Source organism: Aulonocara sp. 'chitande type north' Nkhata Bay, linkage group LG16 (genome assembly GCF_057382095.1).
Source record: "Aulonocara sp. 'chitande type north' Nkhata Bay isolate Kocher_YH1m ecotype deep benthic linkage group LG16, A_spYH_male_GT1.1, whole genome shotgun sequence".
In the NCBI taxonomy this organism is placed as follows: domain Eukaryota; kingdom Metazoa; phylum Chordata; class Actinopteri; order Cichliformes; family Cichlidae; genus Aulonocara; species Aulonocara sp. 'chitande type north' Nkhata Bay.
The window spans coordinates 12,994,033-13,021,226 of NC_141359.1; the positions used below are offsets into that span (position 1 = coordinate 12,994,033).

General features: G+C 40.2%; 2 protein-coding genes across 18 annotated transcripts in view; one reads left to right on the forward strand and one right to left on the reverse strand.

Moving 5' to 3' along the window:
• Positions 1-27,194, reverse strand: part of caska (calcium/calmodulin-dependent serine protein kinase a) — a 161,879-nt gene that overhangs the window by 59,570 nt on the left and 75,115 nt on the right. For all 16 annotated transcript variants that reach the window (XM_086267440.1, XM_086267438.1, XM_086267431.1 and 13 more), the window contains exons 4-5: positions 22,752-22,829; positions 22,508-22,580 (exon numbers count right to left, since the gene is read on the reverse strand). In XM_086267440.1, the coding sequence (XP_086123566.1) occupies positions 22,508-22,580; positions 22,752-22,829 (151 nt within the window). The remainder of the gene's footprint in view (positions 1-22,507; positions 22,581-22,751; positions 22,830-27,194) is intronic.
• On the forward strand, positions 144-3,958 carry gpr82 (G protein-coupled receptor 82). Of its 2 annotated transcripts, XM_086267332.1 has the most exons (4): positions 144-419; positions 1,583-2,406; positions 2,538-2,672; positions 2,763-3,958. In XM_086267332.1, exons 2-4 carry the CDS (start codon positions 1,588-1,590, stop codon positions 3,003-3,005), a joined length of 1,197 nt encoding a protein of 398 aa, XP_086123458.1. In that variant the 5' UTR covers positions 144-419; positions 1,583-1,587; the 3' UTR covers positions 3,006-3,958. The 2 variants fall into 2 exon arrangements, with proteins under 2 accessions (XP_086123458.1, XP_086123459.1); XM_086267333.1 differs by lacking the exon at positions 144-419 and having other exon boundaries at positions 1,581-2,406.

Genomic DNA, 27,194 nt, shown 5'->3' on the forward strand with positions numbered 1-27,194 from the left:
TGTGCAGAAAAGATGAACGGATGAGTAAATAAGCAGAAAGATGGAAACTAATTTGAATGAGAGAAATTATTTATTTTTATTTAAAAGTGAATATCAAATTGAATCACTGATTTGAACGCTTAACATGCAACACACAACTGCTCCTTATTTTCAAGTCATACACAGCATACCCTGAAACCAAATGAGGAAGCCTGCTAGACAAAACACAGTATTCTAGTTACGAAAATACCACACCCCACCGACAACTTGCCATTTACAATAAAGCGCCACTTCGACAAGGAAGACACTGCAGAGAAGCAGCGTGTCATGCCTGCTGTTAAAACCACCGTTTCTACTCTACCCTCAGAATACTTCACATGGGGCAGTGTCATCTGATGCCTGCAGCCTTTTATTGAAACATCTCAGAGGACCTGTTATTGGTATGTATCATGAAGCCAAACGCATCTCTGAGCAATGTTGTGTTAGTCAAGTGCACTTAATTTGTTAAATGTTACATTTTATCACTTTGAAAGAAAGAAAGTATTGCTGACAATTTTGTTGCTTTTCCAACAACTTGTACTGAGAAGTGCTGGACATTCAAGTTAAGACTGGAGAGCATCATCATCATCTCCTCACCGATCAAATGTTAAACCTACAGGAAACTGTCATCTCTGTGACCTACTTCTTTAAATACTTTATGGTGTTTTACACAGGAGCATATCAGTTTCTCCAGTCATCCCTGTAAAACATGCATTAAAATGTGTCTATTTTACAAGCCTGACACTTCGGTATTGCCCATTCTCTAAGCATACAACTCTGATATAAGACGACAAATTTAGTTAGACTGCTTGCAAAGCTCAGGTTAACCCTTTAAAGCCTGAACTGTAAAATAATTGATGGAAAATTCAAAGTTTTTGTTTTTGAAAATGGAGTGTTTGTTTAACCTCCTGACAATTAAAAAAAATGTTATTCAAAATTAATTTTGCATGTTTTAGTTTTAATTTATATAATATTTGCTACATCTACGCACAGCAGAACTGTAGAAGAGTAAGTTAAACTATGCAACTAAAGAAAGTACATGTTGGTTTGAGGAGTTCTGCACCCACAGACACCAGTGCACTGACAAGCCATGCACATAACACATAAGAGGTTAGCTTCTCACCCAGAAAAAAAAAACTAAAACAATAACATGCTAGCCTGCAGTGGGTTACTAAGATATCATGAACTGTCATGATCCCACACCTCTCACACTCGGACACATGCTGTGCCTGAGTTATGCTCTCAGCTGGAAACCTTAAACTCTTTTTAACCCTGTGCTGCAGCCTTCAGAGCGGTTCGGGCTGTGCCCACCGTACGTTCAGTTGCACGTCAGGTTACGGTGTACGGTTAAGAAGGGTTTCTGGTCAAGTCTATATTTACAACATCTGACTATCTGAGCTGCTGATTTTGGAGCTTTGTCACTGAATAGACTCAAAGTTCCTCATAGACATTCTGAAGTAATGGTCAAGTCTGATTTTGCTAAAAAATAAGTAAATAAAAATGTTTTGACAGTTCAGGAAGCCTTGATGTCAACAAGATTTAAAAGCCAGCTTCTGTGTTCTAGATCAAATGGAGGGCACGTTTCCATCAGAAAACACTTCGTCCACCACCTGTAACTTCTCCCTCTGCCCGACTGCTGCAACGTTATATTTCCTTCCCTCCGTCTATGCGCTCCTCTTCCTCACCGCCCTCCCAGGGAATGCACTCGCTCTCTGGGTGTTCCTGCAGTGCATCTCCAGCTTCTCCCCCATCCACATGTATCTGTGCCACCTGAGTATATCCAATGTGTTGTTGTCCATCACCACGCCCTTCCTCGCAGCCTACTATGCCGAAGGCTTGGTCTGGGGTCTGAATGATGTCCTGTGTCAGCTCGTCCTGCACGGCATTACCCCGGTGCTCCACGTTAACATCTATATAAGCTTAATGATGCTCACTTGGGTGGCCCTCAGCCGCTTTGCGTCCCTAATCCAGAACACCCACGCCTCGAGGCCCAGCGCCTGCACCACCCTGCTGCCACACACCTTCTTCGCTAGCCTCAAAAAAGTGTCCTTCGCCAACGTCGTGTGTATCACTGTGTGGCTAATGTCAGTGGGGAGCATAGTGCCAGTGACTGCTTATTACGCAGTGCACGAGGCTATGAACCAAACCACCAAAAGTGACAAATCAGGACGTGGGAAGGTGTGCTACAGCCCTGCTGTGGAACTCGGAGGCAGTCTGTCTCAAACTGCCACTGTGGTCATTACAGCCTTCTTCTTTGTTATGTACCTGCTGGTGCTGCTGTCCTACGTCACGGTGCTGAGGCATATCCGGCGCTCACGTCGCAACACACCAGTCACAACCTCCCAGAGACTGCTGAGCAGGGTGTTCCGAAACATTGTGGTCATCCAGGTGGCTATGAGTAATTTTATACTTTAAAATAATGTTATTGTTTAGTCACTTAATTCCCTCCTCTTGAGCCAAATAAATTTCCAATATACTTCACATATTTCATTAAATTTTAAAAAACCAACTCCACACAGGTCATTCTTTCTGTTTGCCTGCTGCCGCACCATATCTTCAAACCCATCTTCTTTTCTCTGGTCCATGAAACTCCCCTTCAATGTTCCCCCACCAAAGAAACTTCCAGCTGCCACCCATTCTCCGGCATTATCGAGGTGACTGCTTTTCATATACAGATTGAAAGTAAAAATGTCCCACAGTATGTGGAAATCTGACATGATGATGGTTTTCTTGTCCCTCTCTAGCTGAAGAACTGCCTGTTTCTTCTTGCTGCACTGAGAAGCTCAACTGACCCCATCATGTACTTTGTGCTGGACAGGACATTCCGCAATGAAACCCTCAACATTTTAAGGTGGAACCAGAAAAACTCCACAACACTGCAGGTGTTCTGCTCAGGTACAGGAAGTGCCATTCCGAAGTCCGAACAGCAGAAGGAGGAAACCGCAGTTTGTGGCACTGTGGAGTGCAGTCATGCAAGTGTTATATAGTTAATAATACTCATCTTTTGACTGCATGGGAAAGCAAACGTACTCAAGTTTCTACTTACAAAGCAGCTCATGAAAAAACTCGAGCAGTGAGTAGGAGAAAGGTAGTGGCACAACACTTCCCTTTTCACAAGTCTGTATCATTACTACAACTCAAAGCAAGAAGTTCTTGGTCAGTTTGAGTAACACGGTCAGTTTCAACCAAATACACCAGGACTGCATTCACAGTCTAAATTTCTCTCTCGTGCAGCTTTAATCCAAGTTTTCATTTAAATGATGTCCTCGTTATGTCTGAGAGTATCTTATTACTTCACAAAGAAATCAGCATATCAGACACGCGCTGACCAAACGTTAACAGTTAAAGCTCAATGTCCTCTGTGCAGTGATCTTTTAATATCAGCACTCGCCACTGGCCACACGTGCTCTGTCCTGCTGTGCTTCAGCCATTGCTCGGCTGTGAGACTGCAGGACTGCACTAAGATAACAGAGCACCAAGAACATGTCAGACTGTCAGTCCCTGAAAACTTAAAATGTAGAAATGTTTTTTAAAAAGTTAAGACTTTAAAAGAACTGCACGCATACACACACGCATTAGTTGAACCTGAGGAATAAACTAAAGAAATTCCAAATTTCATTTTCCTGTATTATCAGGTTGGACCACCTGTGACAATGGAGCAGCCTAAAGTAGCTTTCAGTTGAATATGGATACTTTGGTTGTGGTGTTACTGTTGTTTGTGAAGCTCTGTGAATTACACTCCTTTGCTTTGTGATATCCTTACTTGTGTTTATTTGAAATGAAGTCTCAGTATATTGAAGTTAAAGTACTCTGTGCCTCCAGCTGCATTCTTTCCCTCCCTCTCTCTCTGTAACCGCTTCTACACATTCACACTCTGGTCCTACTTACATTTCGCTACTGTTGCAAAGTTATTTTTATATCATGCAATAAATATGTGTATGTCCTGTATCACTTTGTGCTCTGTCTGTTTCTATATACTCACAGCATTTTCTCAGTCCCATTCAACATACCACACAATCACACAGTGCTTATATTTATAGCTAACGTTCACACACTCACTCAGATAAATACATTAGGGGTAAAATATGTGTTTCTTGGAGGAAGCCCCACGCTCGCTCAATCCTTAAGTGAAACCTACACTGGGACGGCATGTGTCGCCACATGGGGATCAAACCACCGACCTTGCAGTTGGTAGACAATAGTGTAGGTTTCACTTGAGGACTGAGCGAGCGTGGGACTTCCTCCGAGAAATTTTTAATTGTCTGACACTTCTATCTCTGCATCCTGGTAAAACTGCTACCGTCTTCTATATCAGTGTACGGTGGAACTGCATTGATTGCGACATAAAAAAGAAAAAGTCACCAGGCAACAGTTCGGTATGCGCAGCGAGGCTCTGACAATTCAGTGTTAATTCAGTTTCGGGAAAACTTTGATGTCTTGTGTTTAGGGAAGTTGCTTTTTTAAATATGCATTTAAGGTAACAACAAATAGATTTGTGCTTGTCTGCCCCTGGAGTTTACCAGCCCAGGTGCATCTAAGCAAGATTTCTGCTCAAACATTCTGGACGTTTAAATCTTTGTGTTTTAGAGGACCATTAGGAATTATGGTTTTCTCAACTTATTGAGGCTGGCTGCAAAAAAAGAAGGCAAGAAACATCTAAGATTAGTCAGTCAAGAGCTTAGAAACAACACTTCTAAACCCGAAGTGCAGCTTAGTTTTTGAATTCTTGACAAACACCTCTGACTGTTCTACGGTCATGAAAACAATTTTTTTTTAAAAAAGAAAAGAAAAGGAAAATCCATAAGAGAAATACTGCAGCTAAAAGTAGGTTTTTACTTTTGAATCAACTCCTTATTTTTCTGTTGTTGCTACTATTTCTATATCTGAGATTCATCTCAAACCTTAAAGCTCCTACCCACAGTTGTATTGCTTTGTCCTTTTGGAGGTCTCTGCTGTATTCCTCTCCACGCATTTCATTTGTCTGCTCTGTTATCTATTCTGATGTTTCAGGTTTCTTTAACTTTGACATCAATAACTGTTTACATTATGTAAATACAGCACTTTTGCTATTTGCCATTTACTTATTTCTGTTTGATACCACAAACTTTGGAATTGATCTAATACTAAGTAAAGCTTATATAGGGGAGAGCAGCGTGTCATGACTTATGATAATAATTTGCTAATTCTGAACACATTTTAATGATCACTGTGATTTTCACTTTCCATAAAAATTAACTAATAATAATTAGTTAATACAGCAAAACCCACCGTTAAGCTTTTCATGTATTGTGAAAAAGGCTTTTTTGGAGACCTGGAATGTAAATGTGCCCGTCTCTAAAGCACAGGCCAGGTCAGCTTCTGCTGTTTAAATGTGCTACTGACTATAAATAAAACAGACTTAACAGTCAAAACAGAAAGACTCAGATATTTTTCGTAGTTTATTTTTGAGGTATATTAAATAATAAAAAATGTATATGATAAATAAAGGTTTTAAAGGTAGTACAGTAGATAGTATTTCATTGCAACAAAGAAATATCCTTTCAGGTGTAAACTGAAAGTACAAGTCATTACAAATACAAATTACTTAATAGTGGTAAAATGGTAAAATCACTCTTCTCTCTTTCTGATTCACATGCTGTGACGTGACATCATGGTGTTGCACTCGTGCATGCATGAAAATGTCTGTAGTGAGGTCCTCATGTGCAACAACAAGCGATCAGTGTTTGATGCCTGTGTGTGAAAAGTCTTTTTCAGTATTTGTGTGTCCATTGATTCTGAGGGTTTAGACTGTGCACTATTGTTTGTGCTGATGTTGTGTGAGAGTGTGTTGAGGGAGTTTTCAAGAAGACAATGTTCTGTGAAGTGTGGCTCCTGCAGATGTGTATCCCCTGGCCCCCAGGGGCCGCAGTAGCTATTCAGACTGAAGCAGGCAGCAGAGAGTATCAGATACCCTCCAGTGTGCTCTCCCCCAAATACTCACAGACAGACAGGCACAGGCCAGAGGAAAAAAATAAATAAGTAAATAAATCAACGCCAAAGAAACATAGCCAGGAGAGAAGGAATTCACAGTGAGTCGGGGGTGGTTGGAAGAAGAGGAAAATAACAAGTGGAGATGTGCTAAGCTCAGCTGCAGGCCATTTTTGGAGCTTTTTGCTAGCCGGAAAATAAGTGAAGGTTTTCATGTAACTGGTGACTACACCTGCTGAGATATCGCTTTTGAATTGTTAAATACTTTCTTCTACTTTATAGCTGGACACCTCACACATCTTATTTAAGCTTGCAAAGGCAAGGGCTCCTTGACACATGAGTGCTAACTGGGGTCTTTCACATCTCTAAAACTCTATAAGGGGAAACAGACAGAGAAGTAGCAGAAAACAAAAGCAAAACAACCCAGTGTGGTTTAAATATAGCATGAACAGGAATTCTTGTTCTTGTTAGGTTAAAAGTGTTGTGTTGAGGAAGGCCTTCACACTGCAAAAATTCAAAATCTTAACATTTCAGTGAGATAGATGAACTTTTAGGACAGTGCATCTTGGATCTGGAGAATTTTCACTTGCTCAATTGGCAGATTTTTCTTTCACTTATTTCAAGCAAAAATATCTTTTAGTAAGTGAAAAAAATGTGCCAATGGAACAAATGAAAATTCTCCATATCCAAGATGCACTGTCTAAAACAAGTTCAAACATCTCACTGAAATGTTACTCTGTAGCTGATTGTGTCTTATTTTAAGTGTCATAAGATTTTTTTGGACTAGAAATTAGACAAATGTACTTGGTAAGATTTTGAATTTTTGCCATGCATAAAAGATGCACTCAGCCCGTTACTAACAGTACCACCCAGCCTTACATATTCCTGTTTTGTCGCTCATACTTGGGACATTCACAACATTGAATTTTAAGAGATTTCCCATTTCAATTACCTTTAAGGCACACACACTAACATTAGCCGTTTAACTAGTAGCAATTACATGATAGCCACATTAGCTGTAGTGGCTCGCAGACTATAGTTAGAAAAAATGAGCAATTATTGCAGGCTATATGGGACAGAAGTCGTATGGCTGACGTGTAAACTTGTAAACTTTAGCCAACCTCTGTAATAAAACACATTCCATGATGACATAACATGATGGTCAGGACTTGTGGTCTGGTGTAATATTATGGCTGGAGGTTATTTTCGTTTTCCTGTGTATTCGTTTGTGTTTGTTATCAATTAACAGTTGAAATATATTAGCAAGAAGGGGAGCTGAAATAAATGAAGTCACACTTACTTACCCCCATTAACCCGTGGCAGCCCACTGATTGCCAATGTTATTCACATCACTCTCCCAATCATTCAGCTTCATTAGAAACGCCAGAGGTTTGCATTAGGGAGTATCAACAAAAGACCTCTGCGTGTTTTGCATCTGTATACACTTTCTGTTTACACAAGGGTGTGTGCATTGTTTGTGGGTCTCCTCAGACATTGTATTATTTCCTGTGGTTTTCCTCTGCTGCTGCTGAGGACTGTGACTGTGGTTTCTTATGCCTTTTGTGGGGCTCATGCAACATGCACTCGGACACAAAAGTGCATTACTGCCAGCAGCTTCAGGAGGTGTTCTGCTGCTAATGTCTGAAAAGTTGCGAGCTGTAGTAAAGATTGCAGGGGTTTGTTTTATTTAGGGGTTTTTTTTGCAAGTCTTTAGGTTTTCGAATGCGCACCTCATACAGGAATTGCATGAAACAGTCAAAGTTCAAATGAAGCAGCTCCTATGTACTGCCATTAATACAACACCTGATGTTCCTTATATTTTAATCAGCTGTAAGGCTTAACATAAGGTGAACTTTGCAAACTAGCAGCAACCTGCAATCGTTTTATTGTCGCACTAATTTTTAATTTCTGCTGTTACTCAATTTGTGTCTATACATGTGAGAGGACGAAGGGACAGGGGAAAGAGAAAAATATTTTATTCCTGGTTGACTACACAATCTTGGACTGATTCCCACTTTGTTGAAGTTGAAGGAAACCAGCATTGTTTTTATACATATATATGGACTGGTTGATTTAACTGATCTCCCAGCACGTTTCACGGGGGTAGGGGAAACTAAAGTCATCTCTGTTTAGATTAGACAAACAAACAAATGTAGCTGCAAATTCATAAGAAAACCTGACAAGCACTGGGCTACTCAGAGGTGTTATTTTGCCATCATACACAGACACATTAAAAGCAGCAGTGCACGTGCCATGCATATTACTGTGCACGTTTGTGCTCAACTGTGAAACTGCAATGACTGAGTTTCATGGTCGACACCTCAAGGCCCATTGAAAGCCATTAACAAAGCCATTCACTCCACCCATCAACACACAAACAGCACTAACGACGCTGCTAATAGTCCTCCAAGTGTACCACGAAGAGGTCCGAGAGGAGAACGACCGTTTTACCTTGTAAAAACAGCTGACATTCAAGTCACTGACAAGCAGTCAGTGGGGAAATGAGTCTCCTATCAATCACACTTCCCCATTCATATGTAGAAAGTGGTATTTGCTTCAAAGCCACCCCAAATAAAGCCGAGAATAGGGTCTAACATGTAAGCACAGTGACAGACAGATATCTGTATCACCTCAGTCTGTCTTCCAGTAAACAGGCTGAAACTAGCAACCAGTAAGCTGAGATATTTACAAAACTGTGCGTCACTGACATTTTAAGATGTTTAAATGTAATAATCAGAATCAGAATAATAAAACATTTAAAGTATTAGTGATTGCCTTGAATATATAAATGGTACGATGCCATAGCAGGAAATACAAACCTGTCCTTTGAAAAGTAGCAGCCATCGCTGCCTCTAGTTTTGCTGCATTAAGAGTCGAGGTGCAAATGACCAGAAAACCCCAATAAACAATATATATCATCAGATTATCACAATAAGGGCTGGGCCATATCATACCGTTCATGGTAATACTGGTATAATGTTGGGCAATGATAAGAAAATGAAATATCACGATAGAATATGGGTAAAACATGCATGCGCAGTGTTTTTGTTTTCATACGCACATGGAGGAAAAAGCATGGCGGCAACAGAGAATGAGAAGGGCGAAAGTGGATCGTTGAATGAAAAAGATGAACCAGAATTGGTTTTTAAAAATGCTGCAACTTCAGTGGTGTGGAACTGGTTTAGCTTTCGTCCCTCAGATACAGAACAAAGCACTATTTTTGGTAGCGCATGCTAGCGGGCCATCGTTATTAACGTGTTTTTTGGAAAATACGGCACACTTAAAATCAATCCTTTGATTTTTCTGAAAATCGACAGTGCCCCTTATAATCCAGTGTGCCTTATGTTTGAATTCTGGTTGTGTTTACTGACCTCGAAACTAATTTATGTGGAACAAGGCGCTCGAAAATCTGTCAAATGTTTTAGTACGACTTTGCTAAGCTACAAAGCCGCACCGCTTGATGGACTGTTGGAGCATTACGGCTATCGTAGGCAGGAGCCTCGCGGAGTGATACGTACTGTGCTTCAACGTAATATTACCGTATTCTGTGTGTATAACCTTTTTTTAAGTTTGTGGATATTATACGTGGTTATGCTGAGGATATCGTTATCACAAATTTTCAAATGTATATCGTGATAAATATTTTTGGTCATATCGCCCTGCTCTAATCACAATACTTCATTCACAATCAGTGTATCCAGTGTTTGACACACTTCAGTTGAGCTGATTTAATAGAAGTTTGCTCACCTAAAGCTATCTTAGCATTGTGGTGTTTGTGCTGTTGTTTATAGTATTCCCAGAATATTTTATTTACTTAATAAAATATCGCTATTCGGTGTCTCCGTGCAGCACCATACTTTATCACTTTTTACCAGAGCTTCAGTAAAAACAGCTTTAATGTGGGTCTAGCGATATTACACATGCTTTTGTCAGATGTGTGTTGCCGACTACGTACTAAACAGTTGACTGAATGACTACATTTAATCTAATGGATAGAGTTACATGCAGATAATAGCGCAGCAACATTTAAAGACACATTCACTGTTCCTATATTTTGTATTCTGAACAGACTCATCTTTACTTTCAAGATTGTCCAACATGCTGCTTTCTTTCTGCAGATATTACCCACAGGTATACATTCGAGACTTACAACACAGTAAGAAAAACTGACCTATCACAGACCACCAGAAGCTCAACAAGGGACAAGCACAAACAGAGTCTGACCGAGCACAAATTTAACTAGAAGGCTTGAAGCGTGAAGTTTGTGCAATGTTTTCTTGCAGACACACGATGTTATATGCAAGACATGGACACTATAAAATTTACAGAGGGAACACTTCCTGTTCCTTACATTCAGAAGATCTGACTGCAGATCTCACCTTAGCGCACCTGGAGAATGAAGAAATACTATTGCTGCAAACGAAGGTATAGGTCTGTGTCGGCACCACACTCTCTTTCCTCAGGTTTACATCAAAGTGTTGCTGTGTTTATGGTTTCCTCAGACGGCTCAACACAGAGCCCGGATATGCTTTGCAGATTCAACATTCAGCATGACTTTACTTCAGAACAGCTGGCTGTATAGCACAGACACCAGATATATGAACAGTCCCACAACACAAAAGTTCACCTTCAATCTTGTGCTGGCTTCTCTCTTCATCTCTCAACTTCTGCTTTCAAAGCTGACGCAGATAAACTCATCCTGCCTTGCTGTTTGCGGTGCATTTGCATGCACACAATCTGTAGCAGTGAGAGAGGCCAAAGACAAACACAAAGATCCACAAAAATAGACATACAAGCGCGCTTGTGCTGCTGTCACTGGTGGAGGTCTGTGGTGAAGCAAGTGGGAAGATGAATACACAGCCATCATGGTGATTTATGAACAAGAGGATTGCGATGAATTCAGTGACTTTTATGCATGGAAAGCTGTGGCACGTTCACACTGTTCCATATTCAACAAGCACAGTTTTGTTGCCGAAGCTCTGCATGTGTATGCTCTATTTTGTTTGTGTCCCCTGTAAAGGGCATACGTCTCAGCAGTACATCTAATGAGCTGGAGACAGGGGCTCAGAGTCACTGTTAGATACTGATAACAGAAGTATCTAACAGTGGGACAATGTCAAAGCTGCATTTTTACCTCACTGTTCTAACACAAGGTGCCTTTTTAATATTTACTATTCATTTACTAACCATAAAGGAGTGTGGCTGGCAAGCTTCCCTCGTGATCCCAGCAGTCCACTAAGCCTGACTTAATAAAACTAAATCATCAGACTGACTAACAGGTTTGGTCTGAGTTAACTCCCTCACCAGACCAAGCATAGAGGTTTAGCCATATGCTGTAAGTTATGTAATGTATCTCTGTAACTCTGATGAAAACAGCCTCAGGGAGTTAACTGAACTGTGAGGAAGTTCTAGGAATTAAAAAAAGAACCAGGCAAATGTGATAACTTGATATAAATTTACCAATTTAGCTGCTAACTCAACACTTATATTCAATAAGATAAGCAAGTTAAATCACTTGCAGGTTTGAGTCAGTTTATCGTGATTTTCTCGCTGGTATAGCTTGGAGCGTGGATAAGAGTCTGGCCTGTTCCAAAAATAGCCCGGCTCTAATGACAGTTGCATTATGCTAGAATTTTTTTTCAGTGACAGGATTAAAAACTTCTCAAACGTTCTCTAAACAGATTTAATAAAGGTAAAAGGTAAACACTTTTAGGGCCCCTCTAAATTCTAAGACTTAAGGGTCCAAGACTAAAATGAGGACAATTTCATACATTCGTGTCTGAGTCATAACACCGCTCAGAACTATAACAGTCTATTTCGTTACCGTATGGATTTTGGACTGCTTCGTTGCAGGGCTCAACTTTAGATGTCCAGCTGGTCCTTGGTTTCAAGTGTCAAGAGTTTCAAGAGTTATTATAGTTTAATATTTTATAATTCGTTTTTATTTTTATTTCATTTTTGACTTTTAACTGTAAATTCAGTTTAGCTTCAGTTAGTGTCCAGAGTGAGCTTTCTTGTTTCAGTTTAGTTTTATTAGATTTAGTGTTAATTTTTTATTAATTATTAATTTATTAATTATTTTATGGAGGGCACATGTCAGATTCAAAGATTTAAGAAAATCAGTAAAAATATTACAATAAAACACATGAATAATGTTTTGAAAGCAGTTGCAGTCTTGTTGACATCCAGAGTCTGAATAAACATGTCCATCAATGCCTCGTCGGGCAGTTTTTTTTTTGGTACCAAACAAGCCCATGTATTTTAGTTCACATGTAAGATTTCTGTATAAGTATCGTTAGTAATCATGTGACCATTAGCTGTTGGCTCACTGTGTATAGACACTGCTGTTGCTCCTGGGACCCATTGAAACTGCAGCTTCTGTCAGTTACAGCAGTTTCTTTCACATACATATCGGATCATCAACGACAGTGATGCCTAGTCAAGGGTCAGTCGTTGATTGAAGTTGATTGGGGCTTTTTGAGCTCTTTGTCTGGCAGTTAAAACAAGCCAGACATCATTAACATTTCAGTGCCTTTCTGCCTGCACCTGGTGGGCGTGCCATTTTAACACCTCCCCTTGTCATCCACGTTAAGGACCACAATTTACACACTACATGATTGACTACTTTTCTGCTGAACAGAGATTGTAAATGAACTCCTATTGGTTAGGTCAAGTATGGGGTATTTCAGAAGTTTACTGGAACCCACCCAGTTGAACTATATAAATGAGAGCAGATAAGCTCCTGTTATTTACCAAGCTGCCAATCGCAACATACTGTACTACAGCAGACATGGCACAAATCAGCAAGGAGGAATCCCAGGAGACTCATCTCATGAGGGCAATGAGACAAGTACACGATTTCAAGCAATATCTCGCCAGCCTGGGCATTAAAGTTTCAGTGAGAACTGCAAGGGTTCACTACAAGGAGAGACAACCCTGCCGCGAAAGTCGGTAAGTAATCAAAGGACTGGATTACTGAATGGTAGCCTGCAGAAAATAACTTTTGCTTTTCTGTTTGTCTAATGTTTTCTTGTTTCTTATTAATATTTTACAGCAATATCTTGGCTGCCATTGATGAGATAACAAAAAGCAATGACAAGATGACTGCGCAAGACATTCAGCTAAAAATTGAGGAAGATCTGGGAGTTTCACTGAGCCTCTCCAGTGTACGCCACGCTCGACGACTCCTTGGGAGAAAAACTCCCTTCTCCCAAATGACGGAAGAGATCAACAATGACCCAAGATTACAACGAGTTCTCCAGAGGATCGAGTCTGGGGAGATTTGGGATGATAGCACAGAAGTTCCACAGCAAGACGATCGACCACAGCCGGGACGTGTCATCAAACTTCACATCTGGGGGATGATTTCACAGCATGATGCATGTCCTAAAACCATCTTACATGAAATCCTGGACAAACGCCGCTCTCAGAAACCCAACCAAGTTGCTGCTGCACGGCTGGGCCTTGACGAGGGCTTCTTTGAGGAGATGGATCTAAACCCCACTGCTGCTGCAGAGCCGTCAGCTTTGAAGCACATCAAGCTTGTTGTAATTGCAGTTGCGAAGGACAACTGAGAGCAGAGTGGAAAATTAGTTTCCACCAATTCCTATTTAGATGTACAATGTTCCCCTTCTATATACAGTGTGATATTGTTTTTGTTTTACTGTTGTGTAATGAAACTAAATCTGAAATCGACTGAAATTTAAAACATTGTGCAGAACACTGAACTTAAAATTGAAGAAGATTTCACCGAGTCTGTCCAGCACACATCATGCCTGCTGTCTACTTGGCAGGAAGACCCCCGTCTCCGAATTGGTGGAAGAGATCAGCAAGGTTACAACAAGACGCGCGACCATATCTGGGGGATGATTTTACAACACGATGCACGTCCTGAAGCCATCTCAAAGTTATCCTGTACACCTGCTGTCTTCCTAAATCTGTGAAAAAATGTTGGTGCTGCACAGCTGGGCTTGAATGATGGCTCCTTTTTGCTGCAGAGTAATCAACTCTAAAGCACATTAAGTCTGTTGTAATTGCAGTTGTGAAGGGCAACTGAGGGGAGAGGAAATTAATTTTCCATTAATGTTCCCCCTCTATATGTATAGTGTGATATTGTGCTAGCTTTAGTATTGTGTAATCAAAGTATTTCAAAATCTGAAATGCATCCGTTTTGAAATCTGACAAATAAAACTTTATAAAGACAAACTGATTTTTGCTTTGTCTGTTCCACAATAATGACTTGACTAGTTTAGTCCACGGGTTTTGCTCTTTCAATCCAGGGATTAATAATCTGGCTAATTTTAGATTCAAATATTAACAGATGTTCCATTTAAAACAGCGATGACTAAATATAGTTTTAGTGCAGGGGAACTAGCTGACAACCTGGCAACAGCTGCCTAAAGCAAAGTGAAGCTGACATTAGGAATTACCCAACAGAACGCCACGTGAAACGCCACACATCATCACAGCAGTGCTCATTTTAAGCTCTCGTAGTAGAGGATGTTTATTTTTATGTCTATTATGTAATGCAGCAACACGACTGGAGAAAATTGACTTTTTCATGTATAGGTGAACATTTTCTGGTTGTCTATACAAATACCAGCATTTAACCCAACAAGTGACTATTTAGGAAGCATGTAAACCAGGTTTTGTTCAGAGCTACAGTTCACAGGCTTCCCATTAAATGCATTAAATTGTGATCAGAATTACTGTTTGGAGTAGCAGCTGTGAGGCTGTTCTCACTGAAAGCATGTCTGCTCAAATTTGTGTATCAGAGGCAGATTTCTAGAGAACTAAACTCATTAGTCACATGAAAGTAAAGATAATTAATGCAATTAAATAACATTACGTGCGTGTATTTTTAGTTTTTTGTTGTTTTTTTTTAGCTCGGAGGCACTGGTGACAACAACTGCATCAATTCATTAAAAAAAGAAAAAACAATCTGTCAAACTTGAGAAAAAGCTCCAGTCTGACCTCATCACAGTCGAAGGCAAAAACGAGACATTACAGCTGGGAAATTTGAATCTTAAAGGGGCTGTAACTCAGTCATCAACCATCCCATAGTTACTGCATCACATAACAAACTAGTTATTTGTAATTCATGTGTCACATTTAAAAGTCAACTACAACTCAGTAAAATCACCAAGTTTATTGATCACTAGTAACTGCAGTTAATTTGTTTCTGTGTTGATAACTTGATCATAGCAAGTCTGTGCTGATGCAGCTGATTACAAGTCAACATCCTGCAGTTAAATAGATGGAGCCATTTTAGAGTGATGAGCTAGACTTGTCTATTTTAATCAGATGTCTGTGGTGGCTGCGACCTCCTCGTGTTGGTTTTGAGACATACAGTTTTGTTATTCACACATTAATACCAAAACAAACTATGAGACAAAAAAGTGGTAAATCCTGACAAATGACAAGCTGGAGGTAACATTTAACACTCTTAAATAAAAATAAAGGACCAATGTGATCAATGACTTTTATCTGACTGGTTAGTATTGACGTGGATTTGATTGTTAAGCTTTATTTGTAAACTGTTAAGCTACAGCAGCATGCATGCATGTTTAATATATACCTGAACTCTCAACTTATCTTTCAGTTCCAGGAAATTCTCCGCCTTTACTGTGAGACATTTTACATGAGACTACAAATAGGTGAAACAACAAGCAGGAGGAAGTGAGTTCCATTTGTTGTTTCAGTTTGAGCGGTCTGGGTCACTGTGTTACATTTAAACAGCGTTATACAGATATACACATTATACAAGGCCAAAAAACAACAAGCCTTGAATTTAAATGCGTCCGCAGACAAACATGCTGCTCACCAGCACAGTGTCGGTAACACCTACTCTGTACTCTCCATACGAGAAAACTTGTTGACACAGAGGCTGCGATACACATACCAACATGGTATTTAACCAAGTTTTTACCACAGAAATGAAGTGCAGTAATTAAAACTTTTTAAGATGCTGCACATCAGATGGAAAATTATCAACAACAACAACAACGACAAAAGTGAAATTAAAAGCTAACTCTGACATCTGAAACATCATGGCAGGATCTGAGCAACCATTTTTATGCTCCTCAGATTAAATGCTCAATGATGTCGATGAGTAATAATGTAAATATAAAATGAAAAGGACTTTGACAGGATTTTGGATAATAATGGGGTTCATTGAACTCCAGAAATAAAACAGTCAGTAGAATATATAACTACTCTGTCACAAATACAACCAGATCACAGAGAAGGACGTAAAAGTAGTAGGGGGGTAGTTGTAGCTCAACTGGAAGGTTGGTGGTTTGATTCCATGCCAAATATGCTAACCCCAAGTTGCTCTCCTATGCACTGGATGGGTGTGGATGTTAGACAGAAAGTACTATGTACTTATGTTGGTGTGAATGGCTGAATAAGGGATATTGTATAAAGTGCTCAGGTAGAGTAGTAGTAGTAACCACTCTATTTAGCATTATAAAATACAGTTTTTAGGCAATGATTTCACTCTGTTCTAAATTGCTGAAATGTGTGGACAGTATATAAAAAAGGCTGTAATTCAGTGAATGGCACTGAAACACATACTATCACTGCAAACAGGCAGCTTTATCATCTCGTTATGCCCCTCCAAACTCACAGGCTGGTATCGCTCACATCAAGACAATAAGACTAAGCCGGTGATTCAGCAGGGATCCATGTAGGGGCGCCGCAGAGTGAAGACAGAGATATGACTATATAGACTATGATGACTAATACCAAGGCACAATGCTGAAGAGAGAGATAGTAATACAACAGCTGGGAGCTGACTGTGACAAAATATGCATATGGGCCTTGTCCAACTCAGTAAAGTACTTATATTAAAGTGTTCTAATTAAGCTCTGTGAATATCTCGTAAAAGCATTAACCTCACTAACTGCAGAGGGGATTTTAGTGCTTTTACACTAAAGAAAAATGTGAAGCAGGGTATGTGAATGCAAAACAGTTTTTCTTTTCTTTTTTCCCTAAGCTAGCTCTACTTGTCATAAAAGCTGGCTGACACAATAGCTACTTACTGCTTGCAGCACACACAAATACCAAAGACTGACGTGCAATCAAACAACTGACACACTGACGCAAGCGATTACATTGACCTTTTCACACAGGCACGCACATAATCAAATAGCTGCAGACGGTGTTAGAGAGATACTGACGGGAAACGTAAGAGAAGGTATTACATATCAATCGCACGGCATATCACGACATCTAGATTTACCACTGCACTGCACAAACTATAGAGGAGCTGCCAGTCCACTGTTTACTGCCATGTATCACACAGCAGGCTGGAGCCAGAGCATCGTTAGGAACACTCAGCACTACGAGTTGCTTCACTTTGTATACATGACATCTGATTAAAGCGTTTTATATCCCACACCAAGTCTGACTGTGATCCCGGTGGAGGAGCCTTGATGCTGATTTGTCCTCATCTAGCAGCGTGATGACATCTAAAGTACATGATCAGTTTCCCTTACTGTAGTCACAGTATAGTTACAGTTGTGTCATTACTTGTGCTACAAGGTTCCTCAGTTATCTGCACAATAAGAGAGAGAAAAAAAATCATGCATGCCTTTTCCACGCTGTGCACATGTAACGTAGTCAGCTGATTTCAGTTTGTGTTCAGGGAGGAGGAAAATAGTGAAGCAATGAAAAACTGAGAATGCGACAGTAAGTGCAGACTATGTCCAGGCCAGAAACAACTGCTGATAATACATCAGCCTGTTGCAAGCAACTGCACAGACAGCTAACGCAAAGCTAGCAGTAAACAACCCAGAGTGATGTTAAAAGTATGACCCCCACGGCCAGCAGTAAGAGCCTCTTTACAATAGGGAGTGTGTCAGAGAGTGCAGCCAAAGGGGCATACTGGTCACTGCATGTCAGGACATGTTACAGAATAACTCAACCCTCATGTAACTAATTGAAACAGTAATAGCATTAGCTTTCTCTGCTTAAGCACATTAAGAGTCACTGAATCAGTGTGACACTGGTCCGACCACACCCACTAGCAACTCTATTGTTTCTCATTTCCACACAACGACAGGGAACTGAGAGAGTACAGAAGACTACTTTAGATGAATGATACACTGATCTACTTTCGATCACACATTCCTCACTCATTCATCACTCATGTCAGACCAGTTCTACATAGTCTGACGTGAGCGAAAAAAGCAGCAGCACAAATGATCCACAGAGTTTCCCTTCATAGCTTGTTATGTCAGCTTTAGCCGCAGTGTTTCGAGAGAAGCCCTGCTGACATTCTTTTCCATTACAGCCTCACGCAGAAGAGCTGTACTGCTGTGGACCTGCTTGGTACCAGAGCCAACAACAGCCAACCAATCTCCTCCCCTCTGTGTCTTCTGCAGTGAAAAACATGTCCATTTGTTACTCAAATTCTTTCAACCCTAAATATGTACTCAAGGACTACGGTTTTTCAAACATTAGTTCTAACTGAACTTTAATTTTTTCGATTTAAAACATATTGGAAACTGTGTCAAGTGACTGGCTAATACAAATCAAACCTTTACTCCTGTTGTTGCTTCATATTTAACAGCTCTACACTGTTGAACTGCCCCAATGATTCGAATGTGGGGGGGGGAATAATAGTGGAAGTGCACTGTGGTAAACTGGTGCAACCCCATCCCCAAAAAACTGGGATGCTTTGGAAAATATAACAACCCAAAATGTACTTGAAAGCAATACAAGGACAACGTATCAAACGTTTAAAACGTGAAAAATGTTTCCTTATTTCCAATTTGATACCAGCATTCACTGGGAGAGGGGTACGACTGCTTGTGCACTACTGATAAAACAAATAGTGGAAAATCTCACAATCGGTTCATCAACGCAAACAAACAAAAAAAAAACTTGAGGATTTCATCATCTCCGGTATATAACATCAAAGAAATATTAAGAAAACCCAAACTCTGTAATGAAGGCTGTGAAACACTTGATCGACTGTGGCCTATAGCATTGACCGAAAACAATTCCAACCTTAAAATTAAACCATGTGCTCAAAAACTCACCGTCATTGAACGTCACTTAATGCATCCATGACTGCAAGGTAAAAGTAGACTGGATAAATCAGAGCCAGAAACACATCTTCTGTGGGCCTGAGTTTATTTAAGATAACTAAGCAAAGTGAAAAACTGTCCGTGACGATAACCAATACATTTTTTTTTTAAAGATTCCTTTTAGAAATCATAGCTGTTCTCTGTGGGCTTACACCAGCATCTGCGAATGTACCAGGGGAAGGTGAATTTACTTCTGAATGGTATACGTAGGTTTTGCAGACCTATATGTTCCCACCCAAACACCTTTCAGGCGAGACAATTATTTTAGCCAGACAATGCCAAACCACATTCTGCATGAACCCCAACAACATGGCTCTGTCATAGAAGAGATTCTAAAGTGGCCGCCTGCACATTCAGATCCATTTAAATTTTGGTGCATTACGAAATGAAAAACCTGAAAAAGGAGAACTTGTGTCATTAAGCTTCTGAACTCCTTTACTGAGCAAAAATGGACAAACATTTAAGTCAATTCCATTTTATTAATATAGCGCCAAATCACATCAAGCGTCACCTCAAGGCCCTTTACATTGTAAGGTAAAGACCCTACAATAATATATAATAACAGAGAAAACCCCAACAATTATATGACCGCTTATGAGCAAACGTTTGGTGACAGTGGGGAAGAAAAACCCTTTTTTTTTAACAGGAAGAAATCTCCAGCAGGACCAGGTCAGGAGTGGCCATCTGCCGCAACTGGTTGGAGAGAACAAAGGAAGACAGGATAAAGCGTGTCTCTTAGCTTTCAAAACTGGAGCAAATGGCTCGTCCGGTCTGAAATGGTTACAGAGCTTGTTGATAGGTAGTAGGAAACAAGCAGCTAGCCAAACGCTGTCAAAACAGCATACTTAACCAGAATGCCAATAATGCTGCGGCTGACCCAGATTATGACCCACCACGACTTACAGGTTAATGAACTGTGTGAAGTAGGGCTGGGCGATATATCGAGTTTTTTAAAAATATCGATATATTTTCATACGAGATATAAAATGTGACAATATCGTTTATATCGATATAGTCTATGTTACGTTATGATTATACTTGTGGAGCCGCAGGTTTGCCTCTTTCGTCCACTTTTGTCTCTACGCAACGTTACTCGGCCTCGCCTCTCCTTCACTGAACACAACTCCGCCTCCCCCATAGCTTCACCTGCAGGCAATGACAAGATGAAAGCGGAAAATCTCCGTTAGCGAGTTACCGTGCGTGGGGCTGGACGGCGTCAATGTGTTAGCGAGCTAACCGCGCTAACGACATGCAGCCCAGAGGGGCTGCACGGCCTAAAATCCTTTCATTTTCTCAAAAATCGACAGTGCGCCTTATGTATGAATTCTGGTTGTGCTTACTGACCGCGAACCGATTTTATGTGGTACACAGCGCTCAGCAATCTGTCAAAAAAAATTTTAATATGACTTTGCTAAGCTACGGAGCTGCACCGCTTGATGGATTGTCGGAGGATTACAGCTACCGGGGAGGAGCCTCGCGGAGTGATACGTACTGTGTGTGTATAAGGACCACAAATGGCACCTGTTCAGAGACGTGGTGCAGCTGTGAAATCTGTCTCTTTGTTATTATGCTCAGCGTCTATTAGTTTACATTTTCACTGCACAATTGTGAGCTTTTTGTTATGCACAAAAACAACATTGTTTTCTTTTATTTATGGACCATGATTATTTAATAAATGCTGATAATTTATTTTTGAGTAATTTCTTCATGTACATCTACGCTGTATATAAATAAAAGTGCCCGTGTGACATCTGGGACACAGTGTGACTAAGAACTCTCTTTTTGTTCTTAACTTATGGCTTTAAAAAAAAAATTGAGATATATATCTTATATCGCCATCCAGCTAAAAAATATCGAGATATGAATTTTGGGTCATATCGCCCAGCCCTAGTGTGAAGTACAAAAAAGAATGCGAAACTTTGCTTGTCATTGTGAAAATGAAAGTGTATTGAGAAGTTGACATGGGTGACAAACAGTCAAATCCAGGACGAAACTAATGTCATTCACCACCAGTCGAAAGTGTTTTCACTCAGAAGTATAAAAACTACGTGGTGAGTAGTAAATACGGTCACCAAAAGGTTGAATATATGTGAACGTACAAAAAGAGCCAGTAAAACAACAAATGTGACCTTAAGCAAAAATTGGGTGAAGACCCACCATGTAGTTACTGTGTATGTGTTTCACATACACAACCTGACCAACACTGTAGGAGGATTAAGGTTGGGCGATATTTAAAAATTTTCCAACCGGCATTTGTCAGTCCAGTAAATGACGACAGGCGATATAAACTGATTTGCACATTTAGAATTTATACGTTTTGTTTGGAGGGAATATTTTACTTTCTTTTCTTGTTTGTTTCAGTATTAATATAGCTACTTTTTGGATTATTCATTTATTTATTTGAGATGCGCACAAAAGACTTAACTTTACGTCAGAGATTTTTTTTTATTTTATGTTTGCTGGAAGAGACATTTTGATTTTTACCTTTTTGTTTAATTTTGTATTTGTTGTTTGGTCGAGTGTGTGAGACAGATAAACACTGAAACGGCCTGTGAAAAAGAAGCCAGTTACTCTTTGTTTCCCTCGCCACCATTGTGGGTTTTTTAAATTTAAATAAAATGTTTTAAAGCAGCGCTATTATTTTTTCCGTTGACTGCTTCTCTTAGCTTCAACCAACATTATTAGCAAACTTACTTATGGGCAAAAAAAATAAATCGGTCACACGTTTAACAGTTGATGTTGCACCATTCCCATTTATAGAAAATGTTTGCTTTTGCCTCCGCGCTGCAAGGATTCAATAAACTTGGGGAGGTCAAGAATTTTGTCAACTGTACAACCACCCAACCTACCCAATTGTTTTGCGTGGCCAACAATCCAAAAAGTATTTAGCGGGGCAATCGTGGCTCAAGAGTTGGCAGTTCGTCTTGTAATCGGAAGGTTGCCGGTTCGGTCGTTGTGTCCTTGGGCAAGAAACTTCACCCGTTCACTTCACTTGTTGTTTACTGGTGGTGTTCAGAGGGCCCAGTGGCGCCAGTGTCTGGCAACCTCGCCTCTGTCAGTGCGCCCCAGGCAGCTGTGGCTACAATGTAGCTGCCATCACCAGTATGTGAATGGGTGGATGACTGAATGTAGTGTAAAGTGCTTTGGGGTCCTTAGGGACTAAGTAAAGCACTATACAAATACAGGCCATTTAAGCTGGATTGGAAATTTAAGACAAGCCAATCCAGAGCCACAACAATTCTAATTTAGCAAACAGCAAAACTGGACAAAACTAGATAAAAGTCTAATCACTTAGTATGCATCACCAAAATGCAGGAAAATGTAATAACATAAACTGCATTTAAACACACGTGACAACAGAAACAACTGAACTTTCAAATGTGGGCTGCTGCACTTCGTAGTTGGACACCTAAGCAGATGAAAAATACCTTGACATCTCGGTGGATGACATTGTTGTCGTGGCAGTAGCGTAGCGCCTCGAGGATCTGTCTCATGTAGTGACTAAGCGGGGGGGGGGGGGGGGGGGGGGGGGGAGAGAGAGAAAGTGCAAGGTCATTGTTACATCAGAGTTAAGTGTTTGTGTAAATCATGGTTGCAAATATTGATTCAAATAATTTTAAAAAAGCATCAGGAAGCCTTTCAGGGAAGTAAATCAAAGCCATAAAATCTCACCTGGCCACGGCTTCACTGTAGACAAAGCCAGCGTCTGCCCTCTTCACGATCTCAAAACACAGGTCCGCTCCATCCATACTAACACACACAGAAATTAGAAAGAGACTCACGGTGAGAGAGGGTCAGACTAGCATGAAGGTCAGGCCACAAATACAAGTAAGAAGGAAAGGCTATTCTTATTAAAACTTCAAGTGCTGCGCTTCTTTGTGATTGGCTGTGAAGGTGAAATGGGAGAAACAGGTCAGTAGCAGTAATTGTGTTTAGCGTCTGCGAGTTGAGGTAGGCACAGCTGGACCAGCTCGCCTACATGTAGCACAAAAAAAGCTGCTATGATGCTGGTAATATTTCTGTAAGCCTCTGCTATGCTTCAGCATTCTCTTCTGAAACTATTAAGAGTTAGGAAGTAGAAAAGTGTATTTCATAGCACCATTATTGGGGGAGGATATAGCTCAGTAGGAAGATCGGGGGTTCAAATCCTGAGGTACCCCTGAGCAAGGTACCGTCCCTATACTCTGCTTCACTGAGTGAATGGGTTAAATGCAGAGAGTAATTTCCTACAGGGGATTAATAAAATATACAAAAACATTTTACCTAAACCTTATTTGAAACCCTGAGGGAATATTTAAATACAGTAAAAGACCCATAAAATATTACTATAAACAGATAAATACGGAGATAAATGAAGCCGATCTTATCTCATGAAAAAAGGTTAGCTCAGCAGGTCAGAGTACCCCACCAAGAACATCAAAGCAAGTACAGACAGTATATAAAAGATGTAGTCAGCTATACAATCGGACCTGTGATCTCGGTGAAGACTTTCCTGATTTGTTTATGGTCTCATTCACCAGTTTTAAATCGTATCTATCACTCGATGTCCTATTTAAACTAAAACGAAAGTGAAGCAGGTCGTGATTTGTCGCCTGGCTACTTTTTGACTGACAGGTTGCAAACGTATGAGCATGCTGTGAGTTTCTCAGTCAGACACATCGTACACTTAGTACATCTGATTCATATAAACTTTAAACTTGACGGTTTAAAATGACCGTTGAATGATGCTGTGGTGGCTATGTCCATCTTTTGAATACAGTCTACGTTTTTGCTGTATTTTCACCTACTTTTTCCTGTGTAGAACGTCTTCTGTTTGTAGTACTCGACTTTTCTGAATGTTTGTAAGTGTTTATCCAAATATTAGAATTCTACTTGATGTCAGGGATTTTTGTAACATTGAACAAGACATACTTCTTTAATAAATGAATAAATAAAAATTAAATAATATAATATAAAGAGGCTCCACTGCAAATATTCACAAACCGCTTTGTAATAAATAACTCAATTGTATTTTCAGGAGCCTCTGGATTGAATCTCCTGTCCCAATAAGGGATTTCAGCTCCACCTAAGCCATGTTGAGCTGCCCTATCAGTTAAACCCATAGCCATATAGACTAAGAATTCAAGACGTGTCATGGATTCCATGTTAGTGAGTGCTACGCTCCACAAGTGACTTAAATTTCATCTTCAAATGGTAAGCACGAGGCTCTGAGGAGACTTTGTGCCTGCCAGTTTTCTTTTCTTTGTCTTCTCCATGGAGAGACTGCACTAGAAAGTATAAGAGGAATGACGAGCAGTCTGTCCATGTCTGCATCAGCAGACAGTCTCTGGTGACTGTACCTAATGAGCAAATTCTACGCAATCAGTGTTGGGCCTCAGGTAGTTTGGATCAGTGACTGGATGATGACGTTGATAAGCTTCAAGCAACAATAAGAAAATAAGAAAACTTATGATTGTCAAATACTTAGGAAAAACAACAACTTGCTAGACGTATAATTGAAGGATATAGAGCATTACTGGTGGCGTGGTGTAGCAGAAATACTTCTAAATGTAAAAACTACCAGAGAGATGGTGATCAGCTGTCCCACAACAGCCTGCGTCTATCCTGGGACAGCACATCAACACACTGTACTGGAAGACTAACACAGAGACTGTACAGAAGAAGGCGACGAGCCATCTCGATTTCCTAAAGAAGTCAAGATTCTTGAAAATGTTAGAGATTTTCCATCAAACTGCTGCGTACACTTTGCTGTAGTCTGCTGAGTCTGCATCAGAGCAGAGATGTAGAGGAGGACACTGAACAAACTGATATCCATCACGGATAGTCCTGACAGCCTTCTACACCACTCAGTGGACAGTCAGCACGTTCTCTAACAAACTGATTCAAGGCTTCTGAATATCTTTCATATCTCATTGAACAACTCTAACAAATATCAAACAAGAACTTCCACCAATGCAGCTCACACTCTGAACAGTATTTACTTTTAGAAAAACGTTTGTGAGTAGGTAATGAATAATAGGTAAAGATTTGTAAATGACTGGATGCCAATAACTAATAACTTATTATTATTATTTAATATTACACTAAATTATGTTTCTAACTAACTAGGCAAAAACACTATGTTTAAAGACAAACTTTATACAGTATATTCTATAAGTCAACACCACACTTGCAAGAATCATAGTTTTTATAATATTTTTTTGACCATTTTTAACCAATAAATCATGAAGCTGACCTTGAAGATCTCAGTGGATGTAATGCACACACAAATAGATTGTTAACATGAGCCCACTCTACACACCTACAAAGTTTGATCAGAATTCATTCAAACATTTTTAAGCTCTCATGTTTACAGACATAATAACAAATACTACCAAAAACATTCAGTCATGTCGAGCAGCCTAACAGTGAATACATCCTTGGAGGAGGTAATGACTCTTACACGGGTGTGTGTAGTGAATTTTTATTCTGTTTCTGCTTAGTTAACTGTGAAATACATTAATATTTTTACTCTGATTTTACTGCCTTGTATTTATTTAGAGTTTAGATTAGATTTAGTTCCTGGTTTGGCCACACTGCATTCTAATTTATTGATCTACATACTGGTCAGCATATTTAAGCTATTTGTTATACTTTTTTTTTTAATCTGCTATAACCAAATTTGTGAACGGGGAAATTATTTCCAATAATTGAAACGATTTCCCAAAATCTGGTATAAATAAATTGCATCTTAGATTTTCCCATTGAACAAGAGGTTAGATCACGTGCTCTGACATCACAAGACTAGACTTGTTCTGCAGCTTATGCATAGAGAAAACAGGCAAAACTCCATATTGGTGCACATTCATTCTCTTGAATGAATTTGGATGGGAATGAGTGAAATGAAGGATTTTTGCTGACTGTCACATAAAATCGGTTAATTTTATAGTCTACACGCTAAAGCGAGGTTCAGTTTTGTAAATCATAAGCAATCATGTTCTTTTCACAGTGATGATAGCATTTGCATGGAGCTCCCCACTATGATCCAAGTGTTCAGGAGGAGGAGCTGTTGCTGTAATGGTGATGCATTCATGAAAGCCCTCTGGAGGGATTCACAATAACAGCACGGCTCTAAAAACGACCGCTCCTCAACCGAGCTGAAACAAGGCTCCGGCCACAGCGTCTCAATGCACAGGAAAGCGGTGCGCTCGCGATCATTAAGCTGCTGGGAGCAGACTTTAAGGCAATTAGGCCTTTGCGCACAGGCTCAGTCTTCCTTAGGTGGCTGTTTTAAAAAAAAACACACACATATACAGATGATGGAATGACAATCATCAAATGCACACAACTCGCACACAATTGCAGCCAGGCCATTTAGCCACAGCTGATCCCGTCTCTCATAATTGCTCTGTTCCCAATTACTGGAAGCCTATTCTTTATTGTCACTTAGTCTCTGTGCCAATTAAACAGGACTCTGATGTAGGACTTGGCTACAGCACATCCATATTTTTCTGCACTCCTATTACGCACCACGTTCACATTTTAGCCTCTGTGATTAGTGAGGAGTGAGACCTGAGAAAAAGAGCGGCACGAGGCCCTCCACATTTATCCACTGCATTTACTCCCATATCCATTCCCCTCTCCAAGGCCCGTAGCGCTCCGATATCTGCCTGTGGTCTCATGAGCGTGTCAGTGTGTGTGTGTGTGTGTGTGTGTGTGTGTGTGTGTGTGTGCAAATGAGCTCCAAAAACCATGAAAATCTCTTTAAATGGCGCTCGTCTGCATATCCTTGAAAGTTTTCTCCCGGTGCACCAAGCCATGTGATAGAACTACGCACGAAACCCGAGCGTTCGCCTGCTCAGCGATAACAGAATTAAATGATAAAGGAATTAGTTCTGGAAGAGGAGAAAGATGAAGATACGGAGCAGGCTGGGAGGAGCTCCAGGGGATGATGCAGCTCTTGGAAAAGCTGGAAGTAGCAGCAAGTGTGAAATCTTAATCTCATCTTTTTTTTCTCCCCCCTCCCCTCATATATATATAGACTGCACTCATCCTCTGCACACTGCCCCCCCACAAAAAAACCCTCATCTAACAAGCTTTTTCATATCAGCTTTGATTACATAAAACCACTGCAGG